At 39.7% G+C, this 21,072-nt stretch overlaps 1 protein-coding gene across 1 annotated transcript in view; it reads left to right on the top strand.

The window, feature by feature from the left end:
* Positions 1–21,072, top strand: part of EPG5 (ectopic P-granules 5 autophagy tethering factor) — a 51,142-nt gene that overhangs the window by 24,402 nt on the left and 5,668 nt on the right. The window contains exons 19-41 of the mRNA XM_048931551.1: positions 669–866; positions 1,371–1,481; positions 2,090–2,209; positions 2,967–3,133; positions 3,303–3,530; positions 5,536–5,659; positions 6,361–6,505; positions 7,396–7,567; positions 8,553–8,715; positions 9,323–9,465; positions 10,074–10,230; positions 11,179–11,373; positions 12,302–12,515; positions 12,961–13,121; positions 13,239–13,446; positions 14,344–14,419; positions 15,240–15,343; positions 16,203–16,378; positions 16,751–16,936; positions 18,223–18,432; positions 18,578–18,722; positions 20,131–20,373; positions 20,641–20,860. Coding sequence (XP_048787508.1) covers positions 669–866; positions 1,371–1,481; positions 2,090–2,209; positions 2,967–3,133; positions 3,303–3,530; positions 5,536–5,659; positions 6,361–6,505; positions 7,396–7,567; positions 8,553–8,715; positions 9,323–9,465; positions 10,074–10,230; positions 11,179–11,373; positions 12,302–12,515; positions 12,961–13,121; positions 13,239–13,446; positions 14,344–14,419; positions 15,240–15,343; positions 16,203–16,378; positions 16,751–16,936; positions 18,223–18,432; positions 18,578–18,722; positions 20,131–20,373; positions 20,641–20,860 — 3,866 coding nt within the window. The remainder of the gene's footprint in view (positions 1–668; positions 867–1,370; positions 1,482–2,089; positions 2,210–2,966; positions 3,134–3,302; positions 3,531–5,535; positions 5,660–6,360; positions 6,506–7,395; positions 7,568–8,552; positions 8,716–9,322; positions 9,466–10,073; positions 10,231–11,178; positions 11,374–12,301; positions 12,516–12,960; positions 13,122–13,238; positions 13,447–14,343; positions 14,420–15,239; positions 15,344–16,202; positions 16,379–16,750; positions 16,937–18,222; positions 18,433–18,577; positions 18,723–20,130; positions 20,374–20,640; positions 20,861–21,072) is intronic.

Raw genomic sequence — 21,072 nt, forward strand, 5'->3', positions numbered from 1 at the left:
TCTTTATTGGGCTTGAAGTGTTGGCTTTGGTTTCCTGAAATACTTTGGTTCAAGCTTGCCTAAATTTGGCAAGGTCAAAAGGTCAACAGGTCAGCAATACATGCATGAAAAACTACTTGGAAGATAGATTTCCTACTATCAGAACTCCTTCTGAAAAGGGAAATTGGCACAAATCACTACTGTCTCACTTGAAATAGTTGAAGAGTGAGGTAGATGCATAAATGTTTGAAAGCTTTGCTTTTAACCATCAATTTATAACACAGCATGACAAAACGTTTCTGTGTTCAGAAACAGCAGTGAAGAACCAAAGCCCACTATCATCTGAAAGTAAGGACTAGGAGATGCTTGTCTGCTCTGGGAGATCCTTTTGCAGGAGCAGCAGGCAGCACTTCAGACACAGGTGCTGTTTGTGTCTGCAGGTTGTAGGGGATCCTGCTCATTGCGGACTTTGTTTTTGCTAATCCCATCAGATGCATAGAGCTCTGAGATGCAGAATCTCTTTTGAAGGTTGGAGATGACAAAGCCGTATTTTTGCACAGGTATAGAGAGCATCGTGTTAAGGACGTGCCCGTAGCCTCATGCAAGCTGAACAGTTGTTCAGCAAATCTTTGTGCTTCAATTCAAGCTGAAGGAAAGCTCTTGAATAATTCTATCCTTGAATTTGTCAGACTCACATTTTCCGAAGTGGCCAGCCAAACGGAGTGGGGCCGACTGCAGTACTGGAGTTCTGGGTTCAGGTCCTCATCAGCCAGCAGCTGTGGCACAGGGACCAGGCAACTCTCTACTTACTGGATCACTTATGTAAAGCTGCTTTTCAGTACAGCCAGGAAGACTGCATACAAAAGCTGCTTTACCAGCAGCACAAGGTATATGGGTGTGGTGTGTTCCTGTGACTGCTGGATAAATATAATTTTGATATGAATCTGTTTTCCTGAAAGGCAACAAGAACAGTTGCAACAATGAGTGACAATGTCGTTATGCTGTTTGATTTGGTTCTGAATAGCTCAGGGTGAGTGGAATAACTGATAATTGATCGATGATTAAAACCTATCTGAAACTCAGATTTCATTCAGAGGAGTTCTACCATAGTATTTTAGTTGGTATTCTTTGCATTTTGTATGTTAAACAGTATCTTTAGGGCAAAGTAGGGCATCCTGTCTTGAAAAAAACAGTGTCACTGTAAAACAAACTTTTCACTGATGAGAAGTAAGGTGCAAGCATGGGATTCAATGGTAACTGACTGAGCTGTGGTTGGAAAGTAATTCTATGGGTCAGAAAGGAACCTCAGGAAAAGCAGCATGATATCTCTGTAGCTTGTAAATCATCTATTAGGCCTCTTAGGGGAAAAAATGTTTTGTGTTTCCTTGCAGAATGCTTTAGGGTATCATTGTGACAAAGGTCTGCTGTCTTCTCTTGTTAGCTGGATTGTGGCAGGCAATGTGACTCCCTCCTTTGTTGAGGGCAGTGCCAACTCATCTCAGGTAAGTGTGGTGTTACATAAACAGCCCTGGGAAAAGCAACGCACAGGTGTTTGTTTTTTCCTGCTTTCATGGGGTTTTGTAGATTTTTTTCTCTTGCTCTTTCTTTCTCCCTACCTCTCTTTCTACAAGTATTGTGATAAAATCCTAATTTAGCTGAACAAAGTGTTGCAGATTTCTTATACCCGTGAGAGCAGGGGCATTCTTCCACAGAAGAGTTTTGTTAGATCTGTGTCCAAGAATGCATGAGTAGAATTAATTTGTTAAGACTAATACAAATCTTTAGTTGCTTTTGATATATTTAGCAGGAGAAAGTGTATAAAGGCTGATTCTTCTACTAGATTCATCCATTTCTGATTAATATTTTCCCTTCTGCTCAAATATAAAGATGAACAAAGTAAAGCCTAGCAGTACCCCAGCTGGAGGTGGAGTGCTCAACATTAGACGCTGAACAAAAAGGATCTGTGCCTGTAAATAAGGAGGAAACTGTTTTTCAGTTTCCTTTTCTTGATGTGACACTACTTCTGCAGATTTTTAATGAGAGTCTGGAAAAGAAAGAAAACAGCAAGCAAGTTTGTTATCAGTATTTCTGTTGTTATTGTGTTGTACAGGTCTGGTTTTCATGGATGGTGTTAAATATTGAGTCCATATTTGAAGAAGATTCACAGCTTCGCAGAGTTGTGGAGGGGGAGTTAATTATTAATGATTTGTCTCCTGATCAAGCTTTGAAGGTGAGAGAGCTGTTCATTCTCTACTCATAGGGGAACTGCTGTAGTAAAATACTCTTCTCTATTGTGCAGTTTTTATCTCTTTCACTTTTAGGATAAAAGCGTAACTAATACCTTACCTGCTTGGCTTTCCAGGGGGCAAATGTATTTAATGGAAGCTTTGCTTTGTGTTTTGAGTTGAATATTTAAAGACTACTCTATAAATCTGTTTTTAATATGTAATTGTTTACAGAAAACTTAATTCAGTAACTGTTGCGTTTATTTGATATCCTGTGTCATCTGAATGCCTTTCAGTCTGTGGGGCATTGATTCTGTATCACTGAGATGAGTGCTCTTGTTTTACAGGTGGGAAAATGTCTGTCAGAAAATGTTTTAAATCTGAATTTTACAAAAACTGAGTGCCTTGTTTCTCCCTGCTGCTGCTGTGTTCTCTAACACCGCCAGCCTTATTGGAGCCTAAAACAAGAATGTCTGCCTCTGTGAGGAAGACCTGTAATTGCACCATAGGCCCTTACATTGGCTTTTCATTACAGTAGTACTCCCATTCATGCTTTTATAATTTTTTCACAAGCTTTAGTGGCAGCAGCATTGTTCTCTAAGAGCCATTACATGGTGTATAGATGTATCATAAATTTACATACGAACGTATTCAAACTTTCAAACTGAGTTTTCATGCTGTGCTGATCTGCTGGGATAAGCTGTTACAACCTGCTGCAGGGAACTGCACCAGGGCCCTTGTCTGAAAACATTTTCTTTGCAGAAAGCCCAGACCCAGCTGAAGCTGCCTGTTGTACCTTCGCTTCAGAGGCTCATGATTTATCGCTGGGCCCATCAAGCCCTTGCTACTCCTGCTGATCACCCTCTCATGCCACTAATCTGGCAGAAATTCTTCCTGCTTTACCTTCACAGACCGGGACCACAGTATGGGTGAGTCTGATCATAAAGGCTGTGGCAAAATAGCGAGCACTGGGATGCTTGCAGTGTAGTAAATGCCTCACTCATCTGAGAGCAGTGGTTACCAGTAACTACTCCACAGTCAGTTTAGTTGCAGATGTCCTGATTTGGCACTCGACTTTTCTTCTTTATTTATTTTCAGATTACCTGTAGATGGCTGTATTGGAAGACGATTTTTCCAGAGTGCAGCCCACGTTAACTTATTAAATGAAATGAAGCAGCGCTTAACAGAGGTGGCAGACTTCCACCACGCTGCCAGCAAAGCACTGAAAGTGGAGAGTCCTGTAAAGAGCAGTGACAGACCACTGGAGAAGGCGAGCTGCTTGCCAGGTTACCTGACTTCACCAGAATTGCATAAGGAGCTTGTCAGGTAAAGAAGGCCTGCTTTGTTCAGTTTCATTCAAGACAAATGCTTGAACTGCTGGCTGCTGTGCTACTGGAGCAGTGTTAGCCGTGGGAGATGTGAAGGGTTGCAGCTCTTGGCTGACCTAGAGTACCTAAGCACTTGTTACGTACCAAGTTGTGGTCATATCTCTGTTGATACAAGATGTTCTATTGAAGGGAGTTGATCTTACTAATTAAAGCACAACATTATTGATAGAGTTGTCACTCTCCTTAAGGGAGAGTTTTGTTTTTTAATTAATGCTATTCTCATTTTGTTAAAATACTTCTTGTTTAGGCATATCTGCTACTTTTATGTGCATTACTGACTATCAGTGTAAGAGCTGCATTCTGTGTATATATATATGTTTGACACAGACTGGGCCCCAGCTTTCATCTGGATACAGCAAGGAATCCACTGGGAACTTCAGCACATGATTCAGTTAGCACAGTTTACCAACTTAGTGTGCCAGAGCTGAGCTGTGATTGTGTTATGTGCTAGCCTGAAAGTGGTACGTCTGCCTACCCAAAACCTTAGTGAAAGCATCTCCTCACTTTTGAGTAGGTTAAGGAGATAATCAGTCATTGCAACTCAGCTGATGAACACTCATCTTTGTAAGGAAATTGGCTGTTTCTAGAGCCATGTATCTCAATGAAACCATAAGTAAACACAGAAGTGCATATTTCTGTTGCACAGACTTGTGATTTGAGAAGTGTACCTTAAAAAATATTTGCAGTGTTACAGTGTCTGAATTCTCCTAGAAACTACAGTTGGAAAAGATAACTAGGAAGGAGTCCCTTGTTGAGGGGGTTGGGCACACAGCATCTGCTGTATGAGCTGCTGACAAGTGATTCCCCCCAGCAATCAATATGTACTGTACAAGCAAACAAGGGAGCTTATAAATCCTTCTCAGTCATAGATGAAAAATAATCTAGAGACATTCACTGACTATAACTTGATTAATATTTTGTCAGCCTTTCGTTTCAAAGGATTTCCCCACTCCATCATAAATCTGGAGTGTTCTACAGCAAAATAAATCTTATGCTCAGAAAGTTTAATGGCCATCTAGACAAAAGAGAAAATATGGGCTGAATTAATCAGGGCTGACTTTTGAACTTCCATGTTCTCATCAATGACATTGATGCAGAAAACAGGAGTTTGTTTGTGATATTTAATACTATGGTACGAAGATGTGGTGATGGTCTTGTTCTCCCCCGTATTCAATCAGGGAAAACTTGGATGGTATGATTTGAAAAATAGGTAGCACTCATCATAGTGAAGGATGAGATATGTATATTTTTTGAAGTACAGAGTTAGGAGAGAAAGAAATGAGGGTAATGTTGGTGTAAATCTGAATCTGAAAAGAAAATAATAGGACAACACAGGTGCGAGTTTCAGAGCAGGCTTCTTAGGTACATATACATCTTCCTTGGTCTTTTGCATGGGCTTATTGGGGGGTTGGACTCGATGATCTCTGGAGGTCCCTTCCAACCCCTACAATTCTGTGATTCTGTGATTCTGTGATGTAATTCTCTAACTTAGGACCCAGGGTTTGAATCTTTTCGTATGTACTGTTTAGTGTAAATGTCTTGCTGTTCTAAATTTGTACAGTTACTCTTGGTTATTGCACTTCCTGAGTGTTGAGTGTGGAACAGGCTCCCCAGGGCTGCTGGAGCTGAAGGAGCATTTGGACACTGCTCTGAAATGTGGAGTTAGGCATTTGAGCTGTCCTGTGTGGAGTCTCGTGCTGGACCCACGGTGTTTGTGGGTCCCTTCCAACTCAGGATTCTCCATGGCTCTAGTTTTTTTGCACTGCTGCTCTTGAGCTCAGACTTAGAAAACTAGTCAGAAAGCCTCTGAAAAGTCTAAATTTTGACCCATATCAACTCTTATAGAGGTTGTTGCCTTAACTTTAAGCCTGCAGAATGAGACTACTGTGTAATATATGCTGTGTGTATTGATTTATTTTTTCATTTTTTGTTTTTCTTCTCAGGCTTTGCAATGTTTTTATCTTGTGGTTAGAAGAAGAAAGCTTTCAGAAAGGAGACACATACATTCCTTCTTTACCAAAGCAGTATGATGCACACAGACTTGCTAAAATCATGCAGAATCAACAGGTGATGTACTAATGACATTGGCAAGATGGGATCCAAAATTTGCTTCATTTGCTAATGTGGGTCCTCTAAGGAAGTGAGAGACTTAGTGTCACTGATCTTCAGTACTCTATCATGTATGGTAGCTTTAGGAAATAGGTCAGAACTGTAAAAATCCTGTGCTCTCTAAAGTTGCCTTTCTTTATATTTAAGACAGCCTCATGTATAGATTTTTAGCCTGTGTTAGTGAGAATACAGTCCTTATTTTTTTACTATTCTACAGTTCTTTCTATGTTGTAACTTTAGAGAAATATCTGATCTGGATCTTTAAATTGAAAGTACAAATCTGCTTATGTTTGTAATCCATAAAATATCAGGTTCAGATTTAAGCTAGTGAGCAAGAAATACATGTTGTTAAACCTCAGTAATCATCAGAATTTAAATGCCTGCAAAAGAAAGATTTTGGACGAGCATTTCTTTGTGCCTGCCTTATTCTCATTCCTCTAGCATTTGTCAGATTTCTTCTCTATCTTTCATTGAATCGTATGTATATGTGTTAAATTTTTTTCATCACTTCAGATACTTTTTTAATAGAATTTTCCTATGACTTGGAATTTCAGAGTCCGCTTTTATCTGTTTCAGCATCCTAGCTAATGCAATGGGTACATAACTTATGGTAATTACCAGAATTATGGTGATTTAAATTAGCTGTTCTGTCCCTTTAGGATCTGTGGATGGAATATGTCAATATTGAACTGATACACCACGAGTTTCAGGAAGCTATAAACCTTTGGACACGGGCTCAACTTGAATCATACACACCAGCTGCTACTTCTGCAGGGCAAACAGATTTCACCAACCCTTTGTCAGGTAAGAGATAAGAATGTTGGTGGTGAAACTGGGATAGGAAGGGTTATATTATGGGTTAACTCACCCAAAAAAGCGTCTTCCAGACAGGCTGGATCCTCAGAAAGTGTAGGTAAAAGGCAGCTGCAAGCAAAGATAAAAACCACTATGACTAATCCCAGAAAGTTTGTTTCTGGTATTTTTGTTAGCTGCATGCTTCCTTGCTGTTTGCTTGGAATTTTTATGCAGCAGAAGCCTTGATTTAGTCCAAAAAGGGATAATGATCATTGTAGGTGTATTAAGGATATGGTGAGATAGGATTTTTGGGGGGCTGATTAAAAAGGGGAGGGAGGGAGTAGAAGGAGTCTGGAATATCTTTATAGGTGAGTTGGCATTATTTGGGTAAACTGAGTGGGAATCAGCAGAGGAAGAGAACTGAACTGGAAAGAGGGTGTGCTGTGGGAAGGAATTGGAGCTGACAAAACTAGAGACAGGGCTGAATTGTAGGAAAAGGAAGGTAATTTAGAAGGAATAATGAGCCTCTGTCAGAGGAGAAGAATAAATGGAGATGGTAAGAGGAAAACTGAACGATGTGTAAGTAGGAGTGGCTAAGGATAAACAAGGAAAGCTGTAGCTCCTTGAATCCTCACAGTGTTTGATGGAGCAGGTCGTGGAAATTAGCTTTCTGAAATAAAAATTGTTAACAGGAATAGGAAGATTAAAGGGGTGGAGTACTGAGAGTGGTGCTAAAAGTGTTTCATGTTATAAAAAGAAAAAAAAAAAGACAAAAACACAACCAACCAACCAACCAACCAAAAAAAGATACAAAGAAAAACCCCAGAATGAGATAATTATTTTGTTCAATTTATTCTAAAGTTTTTTACTGACCAAGTGATTTCTGCTTTCTCTCCCAGCCAAAGAGAGGATAATGAATAATTTGAAGAAGTTTGATTTGCCCAAGCCTCCTCTTTCACTCCAGCCTATGAAAGCCCCTGTGCCAGTTATTTCCTCTGCCAGTCTGATAAATCAGAAAGAAGCAATTCATCTCACACACACTGACCTTAAAGTCTTGCAGGGACATGCCAAGTAAGACTTTGCTGTTTTCTTTCTGCCTCCCATCTGTCCAAGAGTATCTTCAGGTCTCTTTTGCAGCAGTCTAACTGGTGATGTTAGCACAAGGCTGATGGTATTTGGCTTCTCCCTGTTTGCCCAGGTTATTTTTTTTGCTGCTGCATTATTCTTTATTCTACTCCTATAACTGACTGCACAAGTTTTATCTAATGGCTGAGATTACATCAACTGGCATCTGACAGCTACATATTCTTTTCTCATTCAGTGTGCTTCTTAATTAAATCTTCCCTTTAGCCTAGGCTTACTGAAAATTAGTTAACCATTTTGCACTAGTTTAGTGGTGATAATCTGAAGCATAGGGGTGCTGGAGAAAGAGACTCCATTTCTGAGAGAACTGTTAGATCTGTGGATGAAAGAGAGGAAACTTTATTACTATTCCTACTAAGAGAATTCAGGTAAAGTATTTTTGAAGTTTCAAACACAGCTGATGGCTCATAGCCACTCCCACACAATGTCATTGTTTAATAATATTATTTAGAATAAATTAAAAAAATCCTCATTAAGCCTAAGGAAGAATGTACCTTAATGATTCCAGCAGCAATGTCAGGTGGGCACTTTTCTGTTGACCGAGTCATTTCACAGTCCAGTTTTTTTGTTGTGTTTTTTTTTTTTTTGCCTGGCAGAAAATTTCTTCTGCAGTGAATGGTCTATTTAATTTTCCATCTGGTCATTGGGAATAATTAAAATAAATTTCTTATGCAGGCTTAAGCAGTTTTGCTCTTCTTATGAAGCATTTTCTGTTAGAACTTTGACGTTCTATCACTACAGAATTATTAACACAATTTCCTAAGTTTCTGTTTTCTATTATATAAATATACATATTTCTGTTATGAGTTTTTGCATAGCCCATTAAATTGAAGCCTCAGCTCTTCCTTTTAAATTCCTAGCATTACTATTCTTGCTCAAGATTTCAGTAACCTCATTAATAAGCACTTTTCAGAACTGCAGCTCTTTGGGAATCCCAACATGTTGCTCTGAACAGTGAAATACTGGACACCATACCTAAGCTGTATGTCAATCGGGAGGAGCAGATCACCCTCCACCTGGAGTGCCGGGGAGCTTCAAGTAAAGGCTGCCAGGGAGCAGCTCTTGTAACAATCCAGGTTAGAGACAGGGCATCCTTTCTGTTTTGGGGCTGGTGGATGTGGGTGATGGAAGTGAAATGGTTGGACGGTTAACAAGAATGGATTTATTTGGTGAGGTGCTGCCATATGCCTGTTAAAATAAGTAAATATTAAGAAAAATCAAACAACTGAAGCTTGAAATCCCTCATATGTAATTCTCTGAAGGAGATGCAGATCAACAGAAGAGCAAATTATTGTGTAAAGTTTTGGATTACTTGCAGTGTCTGTGATAAATTGCTTCCTAATGTGTGAATGTAGGAATGTACTCACAGATATGAATGAAGGCATCAGAATGTTCATAGATTAATTCTTATATTGCTTGCTAAGTGAATGTATTGATCTCACCTAGGGTTCCTTTCCTGTGGATTAAGTCTTTTGGCAAAGACATTGATTATATTAATGTGTCATAATTAAATGAGAATGTGACTAAGGGGTAGAACGCAGTAAATCTTATCAAAACTCACAGGGCAAAACCTTCTGTAGTCAAGAGTTCCCTTACAAGGCTCTGCTTCGTTTTTAGTTGCAACATCAAAGAATTTTTGGAAAAGATGCTATTCTGAAATTAATGTCTCTTTCTGTCATTTAGTTTGAGGGGAAACATAAAAACGAAGCAGTGAGCCAGCAGCTTCATGCTCTGCGTAAAGAAGTGAGACAGCTGCAAGCAGAAGCCACAAAGCCACCTTCTCTGGGTGTTGTGGAAGCAGCAGTACACGTGGAAAACTTCATAACGTAAGTTGTTCAGGCAGTTTTAGGTAGCAACGTCAAACCTATTTGCTTGCTTTTTATAATGGATACCAGTGTAGATCAGCAGCAGAGCTGGAACCCTGAGACCTGCATGTTTGTGATAGACCTCTGAAGGAATAAGCCTGTGTGTTATCAGAGGAGCTAACTGCTCATCATTCAAGCATAATATGGCATACAAAATGTTTTCAACTTATTATTCTCTGCATTAGAGTACCCTTTTTAACCATGGAGCAGGAGGAGTGATGGCAGTCATGCTATGTAAAGCTTTAAAATATGACAAATTTTACTATTCTGAGGGTGAAAGGTACTGGCTCTGGTTGCCCAGAAGAGTGGAGTTTCCCTCCTGAAGATCTTCAGAATCCACCTGTTCATTGGCCTGGATTCTCTGCCCAGCATGACCCTGCTGGGGCAGGTGGGACCAGGGGGGCACAGAGGTCCCTGCACAACCCAACCACTGATTATCATGTAAACCAGAAACATTTATCTTAGTGTGATGTGTTGAGGCAAGAAACCTTTCTTTAATAACATGGATTACTTTCCATATGCAAATTGCATCTGCTTTTTTTTTTTTTTTTTTTTTTTTTTTTAAACAGGACCTTAATAAATATCTACAAAGTGCAGCCTATGCCTGCAATTAAGAAAGTTGGAATTAGTTTGTTTTTTATCATAGTGGAGTATGTGTGTGATGAAACTCAACGCAATCCTCCCACGAGGCAGTTCTTCACTTCCTGCATCGAGATCCTAGGCCAGGTGAGTATATTCTCTAGTACTGTATGCTAAACACTTACCCTGTTGCCTGCTGATGTCGAGTGTCTAAAACCTTCAGAAGCCTGAACTTTAAATTCTAAGCTTCTATCCCATTCCTCACTCAGCAAGTTGTGTAATGTACGTGGTATATTGGACAGTTTAGGCTTGCATGCATGCAAAACAAAAACCTCTGAGATGCTTGCTGAAAGATGCTCCCTACTAATTACATGCTACACTAATTAAATGCTGAAGCAGGCTGGATTTTCACGGGGATGCTTAAATTTTGGTACATAAAGGAGTGGTTTGGCATGTGTTTCTCTGTTATGGATCATTTTCTAGCTGACACAAATCTGTGTTTAATTGTTTTGTCTTCTAAAGCCTTGCGGAGTTCTTTGTGCACTGAATTGGCAAAAACTTTGCTGCTTCTTGGTAGTAATGTTTGCAATGAGATTGCATTATGTAGATGCTCTGTGAAAAAGCATTATCCTCTGCTGTGTGTCCAGATATTTATTTTGATCTCTTAGTTACAGTGTTTTTCCTATGTCCAACTGTACACTAGAAATCTTCTTGCAGGGCAGCTTTCTATACCCACAGTTCTATGTAAATCTTTACTAATGTCAAACAGGGCTGCTGAAATCTGGATTCACTTAATTTAATTAATTTATCAGAAAAATTGGATTTCTGAATATGTTTTATGCAGTGTTTGTGGTCACAAGTGCTATTCTTCAATGTGCTAGGGAAGCAATGTTTATTTTACAGTTACCTTTGGTGGAATGGCAGTATTTACTTGAAGTTGCTCTCAGTCAGCCTTTGCTTTTTAGAATATACATTTTTTAAATATACAGTTGTTATTATCTAAACAAAAAGTTGTAAGGGGTGTGGTTTTTTTTCTTTTTCTTTTCTTTCTCCCCAGTAGATTCATATTGGACCGTTTTTCTCATTATTCCTTAGGTGTTCATCAGTGGGACCAAGTCAGAGTGCAAACGTCTCCTCCAGACAATCCTGCACAACCGAAGGCTCTGTACGCTTCTTTCTCCATACTTCACTCCTGTTGCTTCTCCTGATGAGTTTGTGGCTTTGTATGAAAAAGTTGTGACCTTCCTGAGTGAGGACAACAGTGATGTTGTCTTCATGCTGTTGACAAAGGTAAAATTCCTATATGAATACTGAATCTGTTTTATGGGTTGCTTATGTGAGTCTTCTTAAAGCTATGGAAGAGAAACCTGGTACTTCAAAATATTTTTGACAGCTTTTATGTATTGCTCATACTAAATGCTGTTTCTTATATTTAAGATAAAGAGAGGCTGGAAGCAAATCCAGATGGGAATGTTGAATTACTCTTTCCTAGCCCAGATAGTATCTGTGTGTGCTTCCTGTGGCTTCCTCTTTGGTACACTCTTATTCTTGAGGTGAAATCAAAGCAGGCACTGCATGGTATCTTCTCTTTGATATCTCTGAGGAGGTATTCATCCAAATTGCCAGTAAATCCCATCTGTCTTTAAAAAAACAAAAACAAAAACACAAAAAAACAAAACCCAAAAAAGCAGATAAACAGAAATCTTTCTTCTCATTAGATTCCACAGAGAAGGAGCTCTACAGCTGTAACTGTCAGCTGGTTCTGGTTTGTGCATTACTGAGCTTTCCCTGTTGGCATAAATCACCACTGTCTCTGCTGAGCCAGTTGGAAACAGATTGCCTGGAGGCTACAAAAGCTTTGAATCTCCATATTAAAACTTAGGGACTTCAAGGACTAGTCCAGCATAATGCTTTTAAGTGTTTGATAGCAGTACTGAAGCGTGGAAGCTCATATGCGTTTCTATAAATTGGAGAACCCCCTGATAAAAGTCTCTGTATAAATTCAGGGACATCTCTAATGTGCTGAATCACAATCTTTGTAAAGAGTTACCTTGGTTTTAGGATGGGGGTTAGTAAAAATGAAAATTTCTCAGGTTTTCCTTAAGTGTGTACTTAAAAACCTAGGCAGGCTTTTCACTCTGACGGTTTTTCCCTTTTCCTGAAGGTGCTGTGGCCATGAAAGCTTCAACTTACAAATGCTTCCTGTCCTTTGTTCTAGTTTGACCTTATGCAGTGGTTAAATGTCACTAAGCCGCCTCTATCTGAACGTACCAGGCTTCTGGAATCTATTCACTTGGCTCTCAGTGCATGTGGCCTTGAACCTGAAGAAGATATTTTGATGCCGTTTAATATCTTCTGCAATCATTGGACTAACCTTCTCCAATATCAGTTCCCTGATCACTATAGTGATTTTTTAAGACTGTTTGTGCAAAGTGAGTATCTGAAATGATAGTGTGCTAAGCTTTTTGTACCCTTCTGGGTTATTTACAAAGAGAGAAGAGGAGAATAACAAGAGTAGTGTGATATGCCCAGCCAGTCAGAACTGGCCCTCCTGACCAACTTCACAGTGTTTTCCTTTTTTGTCACATGCTGCCATGCAGTGTAGAAGATCCCTTTGGCCAGTTTAGGTTAGCATGTCCTGGTTCTGCCCCTGCCCAGCTCCTTGTGCTCTCCAGCCCCACAGCTGGTAGGACAGTATGAGAAGCTGAGAAGATGAGATGTTCTTGGCTGCGTGCAACACTGCCCAGTGACAGCTAAAATATCCATGTGTTATCAGCTTTGGTTTTCTCCCAAAGCCAAAACATAGCACAGGTCATTGTGAAGGGAGAAAAAAACATGTGTCCCAGCCGAAACCAGAATGCTTTCTGTTTCTCCCAGGTTCCTCAGAGCAACTTCTAAGCCCCGACTGTTGGAAGGCAGCACTTAGAGCTTTGGGATGTGGTTCACCAATGGCTGATCAGGGCAGCTTCAAGAAAAGTGATTGCACTGAAAGTCCTGTGTTACGAGATGCTGGAGAAATTCTCCTGTCTGCAGAACAAGTGAGTAGCTCTCTGGTTGATTTACTGTGTTCTGCAGCTGAACAAGTGTCCCAGCAGTGACAAATAACACTACTGTGCAGTCTGTCTTCAGCTGATTAGTGTTTTTCCTTTTTACAGGTTAGAGAGACAATAGAATGGCTTTCTACCTCTTTCTGCAAGCTTCGTCTAGCTTCAGTGGACTTCAGGACCTTTGGTCTCTTTTCAAAATGGAGTCCTTATGTGCCTGAAGTAAACACATTTTTGGAGTATCTTACTAAACGGCTTATTGAAACTGAAGTTGTCAATTTAGCCCAAGAGCCTGTTGGCAGCAACAGAGTTTTAGCAGGTAATATGTCTTAAGAGCACATCACAGAATCACAGAATGGCCTGGGTTGGAAGGGACCTCAAGGATCATCAAGCTCCAAATCCACTGCCACATGCAGGGCCACCAACCTCCCCATTTAATACCAGACCAGACTGCCCAGGGCCCCATCCAACCTGGCCTTGAACACCTCCAGGGATGCAGCATCCACAGCCTCCATGGGCAGCTGTTCCAGCACCACACCACTCTCATAGGAAAGAGCTTAAATGTTACTTACTCTGTAAAGAACTTCACATGACTTGAAACTGAGTGCTTGTTTTGATTTCTTCTGTTTAAGGCCTTTTAATTTTCTCTTTATTTGTATAATGATGGCAGCCTTGAAATACAAACAAGCTCTGCAGAGAGCCAGTTGGGACTTCCTTTGTTCTTACATTCCTGCTTGCTGGAGGATCCTTCTTTAAATTTCCTGATCCAGAGTTTGCTTTCAGATTATTTTATGGACTGATCCCTCTTTAAAGAAAAATACAATCGTTGGCACTGAGCACAGGTTTGGAAACAGGGGAGAACTCAGTGTCATCATGGTTTCATGCTATATGGTTTTTAATTTGGAGAAAATTGTCTGTGCATCTTCTATTTGAGTATGTGGACAAACATTTTGTGAGTTACTATTACACCTGCTATCTGAAAGATATTGTAAAGAAAATAACAATAAGAAAATCTAAACAGTACAAAAAGCTTATGGTTGTTGTTGAAACAGTCATAATATTGATGAAAGTCACAGGCCTTGTGCATCCAATTCTTGATTATGGAGAACCGATATAATGTTGTAATAAGGAGAGAACATTTTCTCCAGGTTTGGAGAAGTAATTTGTTCGTGGCTGCCAATTTGAGACATAATCTTCTTCACTTTGTTTTTTCTAGCATTGCAGTCCTTGTATTCAGTTATTGCTGGACTCTTTAAACCATGGATACTAGTCTTAGACAAGGAAGATGCAAGGTATGAATTGCATTAGCAAAAATTTAATTTTGAATAGGAAGAGCATTAGCTCTGTAAGAATGGCTTTTACTATTGTGATTTTTTTAATTTTGCTATGACTTTCTGCTTAAATAGCTGTTGTGTGTGTCATATTGTTAATCATTAGGCAAGTATTTAATGAACTGTATAAGGAAGTTGTACAGTACTTACACTACAGTGCTTCAGGTACAAGAAATAGGTACAGAGATGAGAAAAATAGGGAGCTAGTTCTGAAAACACTCAGATTTCATTTTTTAATTCATTTGTTTAATAACAACAACAACAAAAAAAAAACCACAAAAAAAGAAAAGCCTAACAAATGCAACCTCATGTGCTAGTGCTGTATAAAGGAACCCTAGATTAGATCAGTCCTATGATGATCTGCTAACTTGTTATACCTTTGTTTTCACACAATTATTTGTAGTGGTAGGCACCTAAAATTGACTTCATTCCAGAACCACAGGCTTTTTGAGCTCTGGGCACGTCTCCTGTTTTCACCTGAACGTTGACTGTTGGTGGTATGCACTATCATCTGGGAGTTCCTACAGTTTGCTCTTTAATTACTGTAGGAAATAGCAAACAAGTAATTTCCACTTACTTGATGGCATCATGTATCTTCAGTGTAGCATTAATGTATGCAAGGAAGGGAAGAACAGTCCTGAAGTGTTGAGTTTTGAATGAACGAGCTGCTGATGCCTGTACTATACTAAATGTCTATGCTGTACAATATGTCTACACACCTGTATGGTTTCCAGTAACTAACTCAGCACTGACGTTTTTGTTGCTTTATTTCTGCTTTCAGTAACCAGCCCTGCTACCCTTGGTTGGAGAGTGACACTCCTGCAGCATCCAGCATGGTCCATTTGTTTGCAGATTGCATCAAGCTTTTGCATGAGAGCTTTAAAGGTACGTGAAGGTCCACGTTGTTTTAAGGTAGGGGCATGTCTCATCAATTGAGATGTGGACATGAGGGGATTTTGTTTGTCAGGACCTTTTGGCCACAGTGATCACTGCTGTGGTACCAGTAGCATGTTTCTTTTTTTTTGTCCTTAAAAGACAGCTTTTTGATTTGGGGAGGGCAGAGGATATGATTAACTTTGTCATCCAGTAGATATGTATTTATATGAAGGAAAGTGAAACAAAATGATAAGCACATGACTTCATTCCAGACCTGAGTTTTCCATACAACATAAAAAGCAGAAGTGTGTTGTGATAACAAGCGATGTGCCTCAGGAGCTGGCCTTGGGGACAATTTAATCTCCAGGTCTGATCATTTTGAGCTGGTGTTTGTATTTGTGCATTGTTTCTAGTGCATAACGAGGCATAGGAATGAAATAAATGAACTTCACAAGTACCTTTTAATTGCTTTTAATGATGAGCTGGATTCAAACCTAGTTTGTAGAAATAAATATGTAAAAATAACGTGTTCTGTAAGACTTCAGATTCGTAAGACGACAAAGAAATAAAATAATGCAACTGACACAGAGAACACCAGCATCGTAAGAACAGGGAACTTTCATTGCTGGCCAGCGTTTGCTCAAAAGAACATAACATAAAGTCATAAGCTGCCTAACTTTAAGGGAAAAAAATGGGAAAAAAAGGAAAACAAAAGTGCAACACTTTAATTTTATATTATTATTATTATTTATTTTTTTTTTGCACGTGCATTTATGGTTTTTCATCCTCAAAATTGGATCTTCTTCTGTACTCATGCCTCCCTCAATTTTTATCCTGTTGCTAATTCAGTTATTTCCTTTGGATTTAGATAAGCTGCTGCCAAGCCATCATGGTGCTCTCTGGTTGCACCTGATGCATTACTGTGGATGTTGCACAGCCCCCAAAATGCCAGAGTTTATTCTCTATACATTCCATACTGAATTCAGGAGGCTTCCATGGAAGGAAATGCACCCAGACCAGATGCTTATGGAAGAGTTCTTTAAAGTGAGTAGATAGCATCAGTTGAAATAAGGCCATAATTACTTGCCTTTGGAAATAACTGCAGTGCTGGAGAATGTCCTGTAAGAAAGAAGCTTTTAAAGTTTATTAATTTATGAATTACTCCAAAAGTAAATCATAGCTACTCGTTTTATGTTTCACAGATGCTTATGAAGGAGTGCTATCAAATCTTGTGCGAAGTTGTGGGGAGCTTTAGAGATGGCATTCTTTGTAATCTATCACTGCTTTAATTGCTATAAACTCTAACTAAATATGTAATAAATATGTATTTTAGTATTGCTGTGTTCTTATGAATGCATTTTTATCTTACACGATTTTGCATGCCTTTTTTTTTTTGTTTTCCTTTCTCCTTTATAGGTTGAAAGAGGCAGCCCCAAGAGTTGTTTCTTATTCTTGGGTTATGTTTTATGTGAAATAAACTGGGTCAGTGTCCTTTCTGATGCCTGGAATCCCAACCCTCATCCTCAGACTCACAACATGATTGTCTGTTTGCTGTATATGATGGTCCTGTTGGCAAAGGAGGAACAGCTTATAGGCAAAGAGGTACGTTTTGAAAAGGTTTATTCCTGTCTGTCTTTGAAGAGGAATAGTCCTTTGACAAGGAAACAGGCTGTGACTTCTTGCTCACTTGCAGAATTGCAAACTCTGGAGTGTTTCATAAAATGCCATAAGCAGTATGCTTGTTATAGCACTAACAAAATCCTTCTGTGAGGCGTTCTGTGTGAGCTGTGTGAAAAAGGAAGTAACTGCTGTTTGTTTTGAGACGCTTCTGTAGGAGCTGTGATCCAGTAGTGGTGTAAGGAATAAACAAATAAACACAGACTGTTTTCTCTGGTTACAGAATGACTCTTTGAGTTTTGGAATGAACAAATACTTATGGTGGTGTCTTTTAAAAATCAGCAACAACAATAAAAAAAACCCCTAAACTAAATCAAACCAAAACAAAAAACCCTGTTGTCAAGTAAAACTGCTGTGCAGTTGTCTCTTGCCATCGTTAAGCGTGGAATGCTGCAAAGTTCCTCTTGTCTCTCAAGTTAATCCTTAATTCAAATGTCTTTTATCCTTTTTCCTATTTTGGTATATGCACACGGGAAGCAGAGGTAGCAGTAGCAAGGATATGTGCATATGCACACATGTAATATATTGCATATGTGTACAGTGTTTTATATATATATGTATATGTATATATATATATAATATGCATATATATTATATATATATAATATATATATGTAATATATTGCATATGTGTACAGTGTTTTATATATATATAAAAGTGAAGCTTTTTATGAAAATGAGTGAAAATGAGTGTCTGAATCATAGTAGACTGATGCTAGCAGTCTGCTGGACTAAGTGCAGGAAGGGCTTTGACTGTGTGGCATTCATGCCCATAATGCATCTTTAAGAACCTTGTCACTGCCTGCTTCTGGTGAAGTATTGAACAGATACCACTTTGTCTTTTGAATCTCGGTTTTCTTCTTCTTTTACTCTGAAAGGGTATTTCACCAATACTTTTACCAGTTGTGATTTCATTCCAGTATTTGAGTTGTCAGAATAAGAAGAAAGAACTGGTGTTGAGAACTTTCCAAACCCTGCTTTTGCTAAGCACCGTGTGTAGATAATTCTTGCATGATACAGTTTGATTCAGTGGAGTCTTTCTGGGAGACTCTTACAGAAGGGCTGGTAAATCTTCAGGGGGTCCCATTTCATACCTGCTGGTCTCTTCCCACCTGTGGTATTTTCTTGTTACCACTTTGAGGCATTGCGTGCTGTTATGTCAAGATATCACCAGGAGTTGATAAAGAAACTTACGTCTTTTAAATCTTTAGGAATCACCACTCATAAATCTTCTTGGACAGACCAGCTCCCTTCCTTGGCAGCTTGTGGGCATTTCATCTTATCAAAGCATCATCAGCTATTGTAACAGTCACTACCCTCCCTCTGTTATCCTTGCTAAGGATGCTGCATCTGAACTGATAGTGAAGCTCCTGAAAATCTCAGCAGGCTTTGGCACGTCTTCAGATAGTCACATCCACCTTGTAAGTAGTATTGGTTTTGTTGGTTGTCTCTAAGCTGTTCTTCTCGTTTACAGTGTTCTCCTTTTATAAATGAGTGTGGAAAGAATTTCAGATGTGATTGTTGTATTTTTTTTTTCCCTAATTATTTTAATTTTTTAATTAACAGGATGCAACACTGAAGTGCCAAGCGTACATCCGCCAGGTGGTTCAATTCCTCAGCACCTTGGAACAAAGTGGAAAGATTACTCTTGCAGTTTTAGAGCAAGAAATGTTCAAATTGCTGGATGATGTAGTCATCTTTAATCCTCCAGGTTTGTATTAAGCAGTGCAAATTACTATAAAACTGTTATGATCCTTCATTCTAGTGCGTTGGTCTCTCTATGGGCAGGGTGTGTTGCTCTGATGTAAGTGTGAGATAGATGAGCACAAAACAGAAGTAGGATCGTTTTCTCAATGAACTGTCAAGAGTGGCAGCACCAGCAGAAGAAGCAGGAGTTTTAAGTAAAACTGACTATTACACAGGAGTTTGAGGGTTGCATTTTGTTTGCTGTCTCGTTTCTGAATTTCTTTATTTGGTGCTACCATCTGTTTTTAAAAAGTAGAGATGACACTTAGAAATACACGCCCTGAGTCCCAAGGGATGGGGTTTTAAGAACAGATTCTAAAACCCTGCATGGTCAAGATGACTTGCAGTGTAGAGTTGGTGTTGCAGTTACATTCGTGTATGCTGATGGCATGATGTGTCTGTATCCATAGCATTTATATTGATCTCAGTTTTTAGTGCTAGTGCCACTCTGACCTTTCTTTGTCAAAATGAGATCACATCAGCTGTCTCACTGTGTTACACCGAAATACTTGTCAGGAGTCATATCTTTTGCTGTCTGTGACCTACACATAGTGGAAACTATTAGAAGATTTAACTGATACATTAGAAGATTTGACTGATAGCCATTTCTCAGTGTTCCTGTTGTACACAGGGAAGCTCTCTAGGACAGCCCCATTGTCAGAGAACTTGTGACATGGCTGTAAAACTGTGACCATAGGCAAGTCAGGTAACTTGCTGGCATGATTGTTTTCAGTCAGTTTGTGACAAGAGACATTTACCTTGGTGACGAGTTGTGCAGTGATAGGTGTCTTGAGGTCTTTTTTTTTTTTCTTTTTTCCTTCAAATTTTTCGTATTACATTGATGCAGACAGAATGACTTTGATTGAAGTGAATCTCTGGAGGTCTGCAGTGCACCTTCCTCCTCAAAACAGGGCTAGCCAGTCAGATCCTGCCCTTCAGGGCTTTGTCCTGCCAGCTTCTGACCATCTGCAGGTCTGGAGGTTTCAGTCTTTTAGGGCAGTGCTTTTTCAGTGATTAATCCCTGTTTGTATATAAGTCGAAGCTCCAAACCCCTGCCATGTACAGGGCCACCAACTTTCCCATTTAATACCAGCCCAGGCTGCCTGGGGCCCCATCCAACCTGGCCTTGAACACCTCCAGAGATGGACGGGGCATCCACAGCCTCCATGGGCAGCTGTTCCAGCACCTCACCACTCTCTTGGTAATAAGTGTCTTTTTGTGGCTTCTTAGATATACAAACAGGGAAATGAAGAGTGTAACGATCAAGAATCTTCTCCCAGTATCTACAGAGAGTATTCAGTGATGATGTTAAGTTCAGATCGTTTAGCTCCTAGTGTCTGTTTACTGCAATAATTCTTGAATTTGACTTCCAGATATGGATCTGCAGACGCGTCACCTGGCCCTCAGCAGTCTCTTTACAGAAACCCTGATGATGTTGAACAATTCCAGCGTTACAACAGCTGAGTCACTACGGGGCAGCTTACGAAAGTGGATTGACAGTAAAGTGCATGGATTGCTAGCAATGCCCCTTCTGACAGCAGCTTGTCAGAGCCTGGCCTCCGTGCGACACATGGCAGAGACAACAGAAGCCTGTATCACCTCTTACTTCAATAAAGGCAGGAGCATCTATTGTTCTGCTGCTTAAGTCAAAAATGTTGATAGGTCTTTGGGTGCTCTTTAAACATGAGTCACTTAGAATCCTAGTAGCTTAATGCTGCCTCATACTGGAACTGCATTTTCAACTGGTTTTCGTAATCAGGGCTCTGTTCTTTCTATTTATGACATTTTTAATATCCTGTAATTTAAAGGAACACAGTGAGGAGGCTTCAGTTTGTAGATCTTATCAACTGCTGCTTACTTATATGTTTCTTTCTTCTTTATAGATCTTCCTCACCATCAGGATTTGGGCTGGGGCCCTGTGCTTGCCTCCCTCCAAGTTCCTGAGCTAACCATGGAAGAATTCCTGCAGGAGTGTTTGTCCTTAGGAAGCTACTTGACCCTCTACGTCTACCTGCTGCAGTGCCTGAATACTGACCAAACTCTTACCAATGAAATGAAAATCCTGATCACCATCAGCAAGTGGCTGGAGCAAGTGTATCCAAGGTATGGAGCTCAGGGCTTCTGTCTGTACTCTTTCAAATATGGCTATGATTGTATAGTCAGTATAATCAGTCAGGCTGCTGCCTGAAATGGCCAGTCCTTCCATACCTGCTGTTAGTCTGCTCATCCCTTGATGCCAACACTAGTTCTATCTGGTGGAACAGAAGGAGGAATTTTACATGAACGTTTCTTGTTTCGTTTTGCTTGGTTTCCAT

The sequence above is a fragment of the Lagopus muta genome, chromosome Z (genome assembly GCF_023343835.1).
Source record: "Lagopus muta isolate bLagMut1 chromosome Z, bLagMut1 primary, whole genome shotgun sequence".
Classification (NCBI taxonomy): Eukaryota; Metazoa; Chordata; class Aves; order Galliformes; family Phasianidae; genus Lagopus; species Lagopus muta.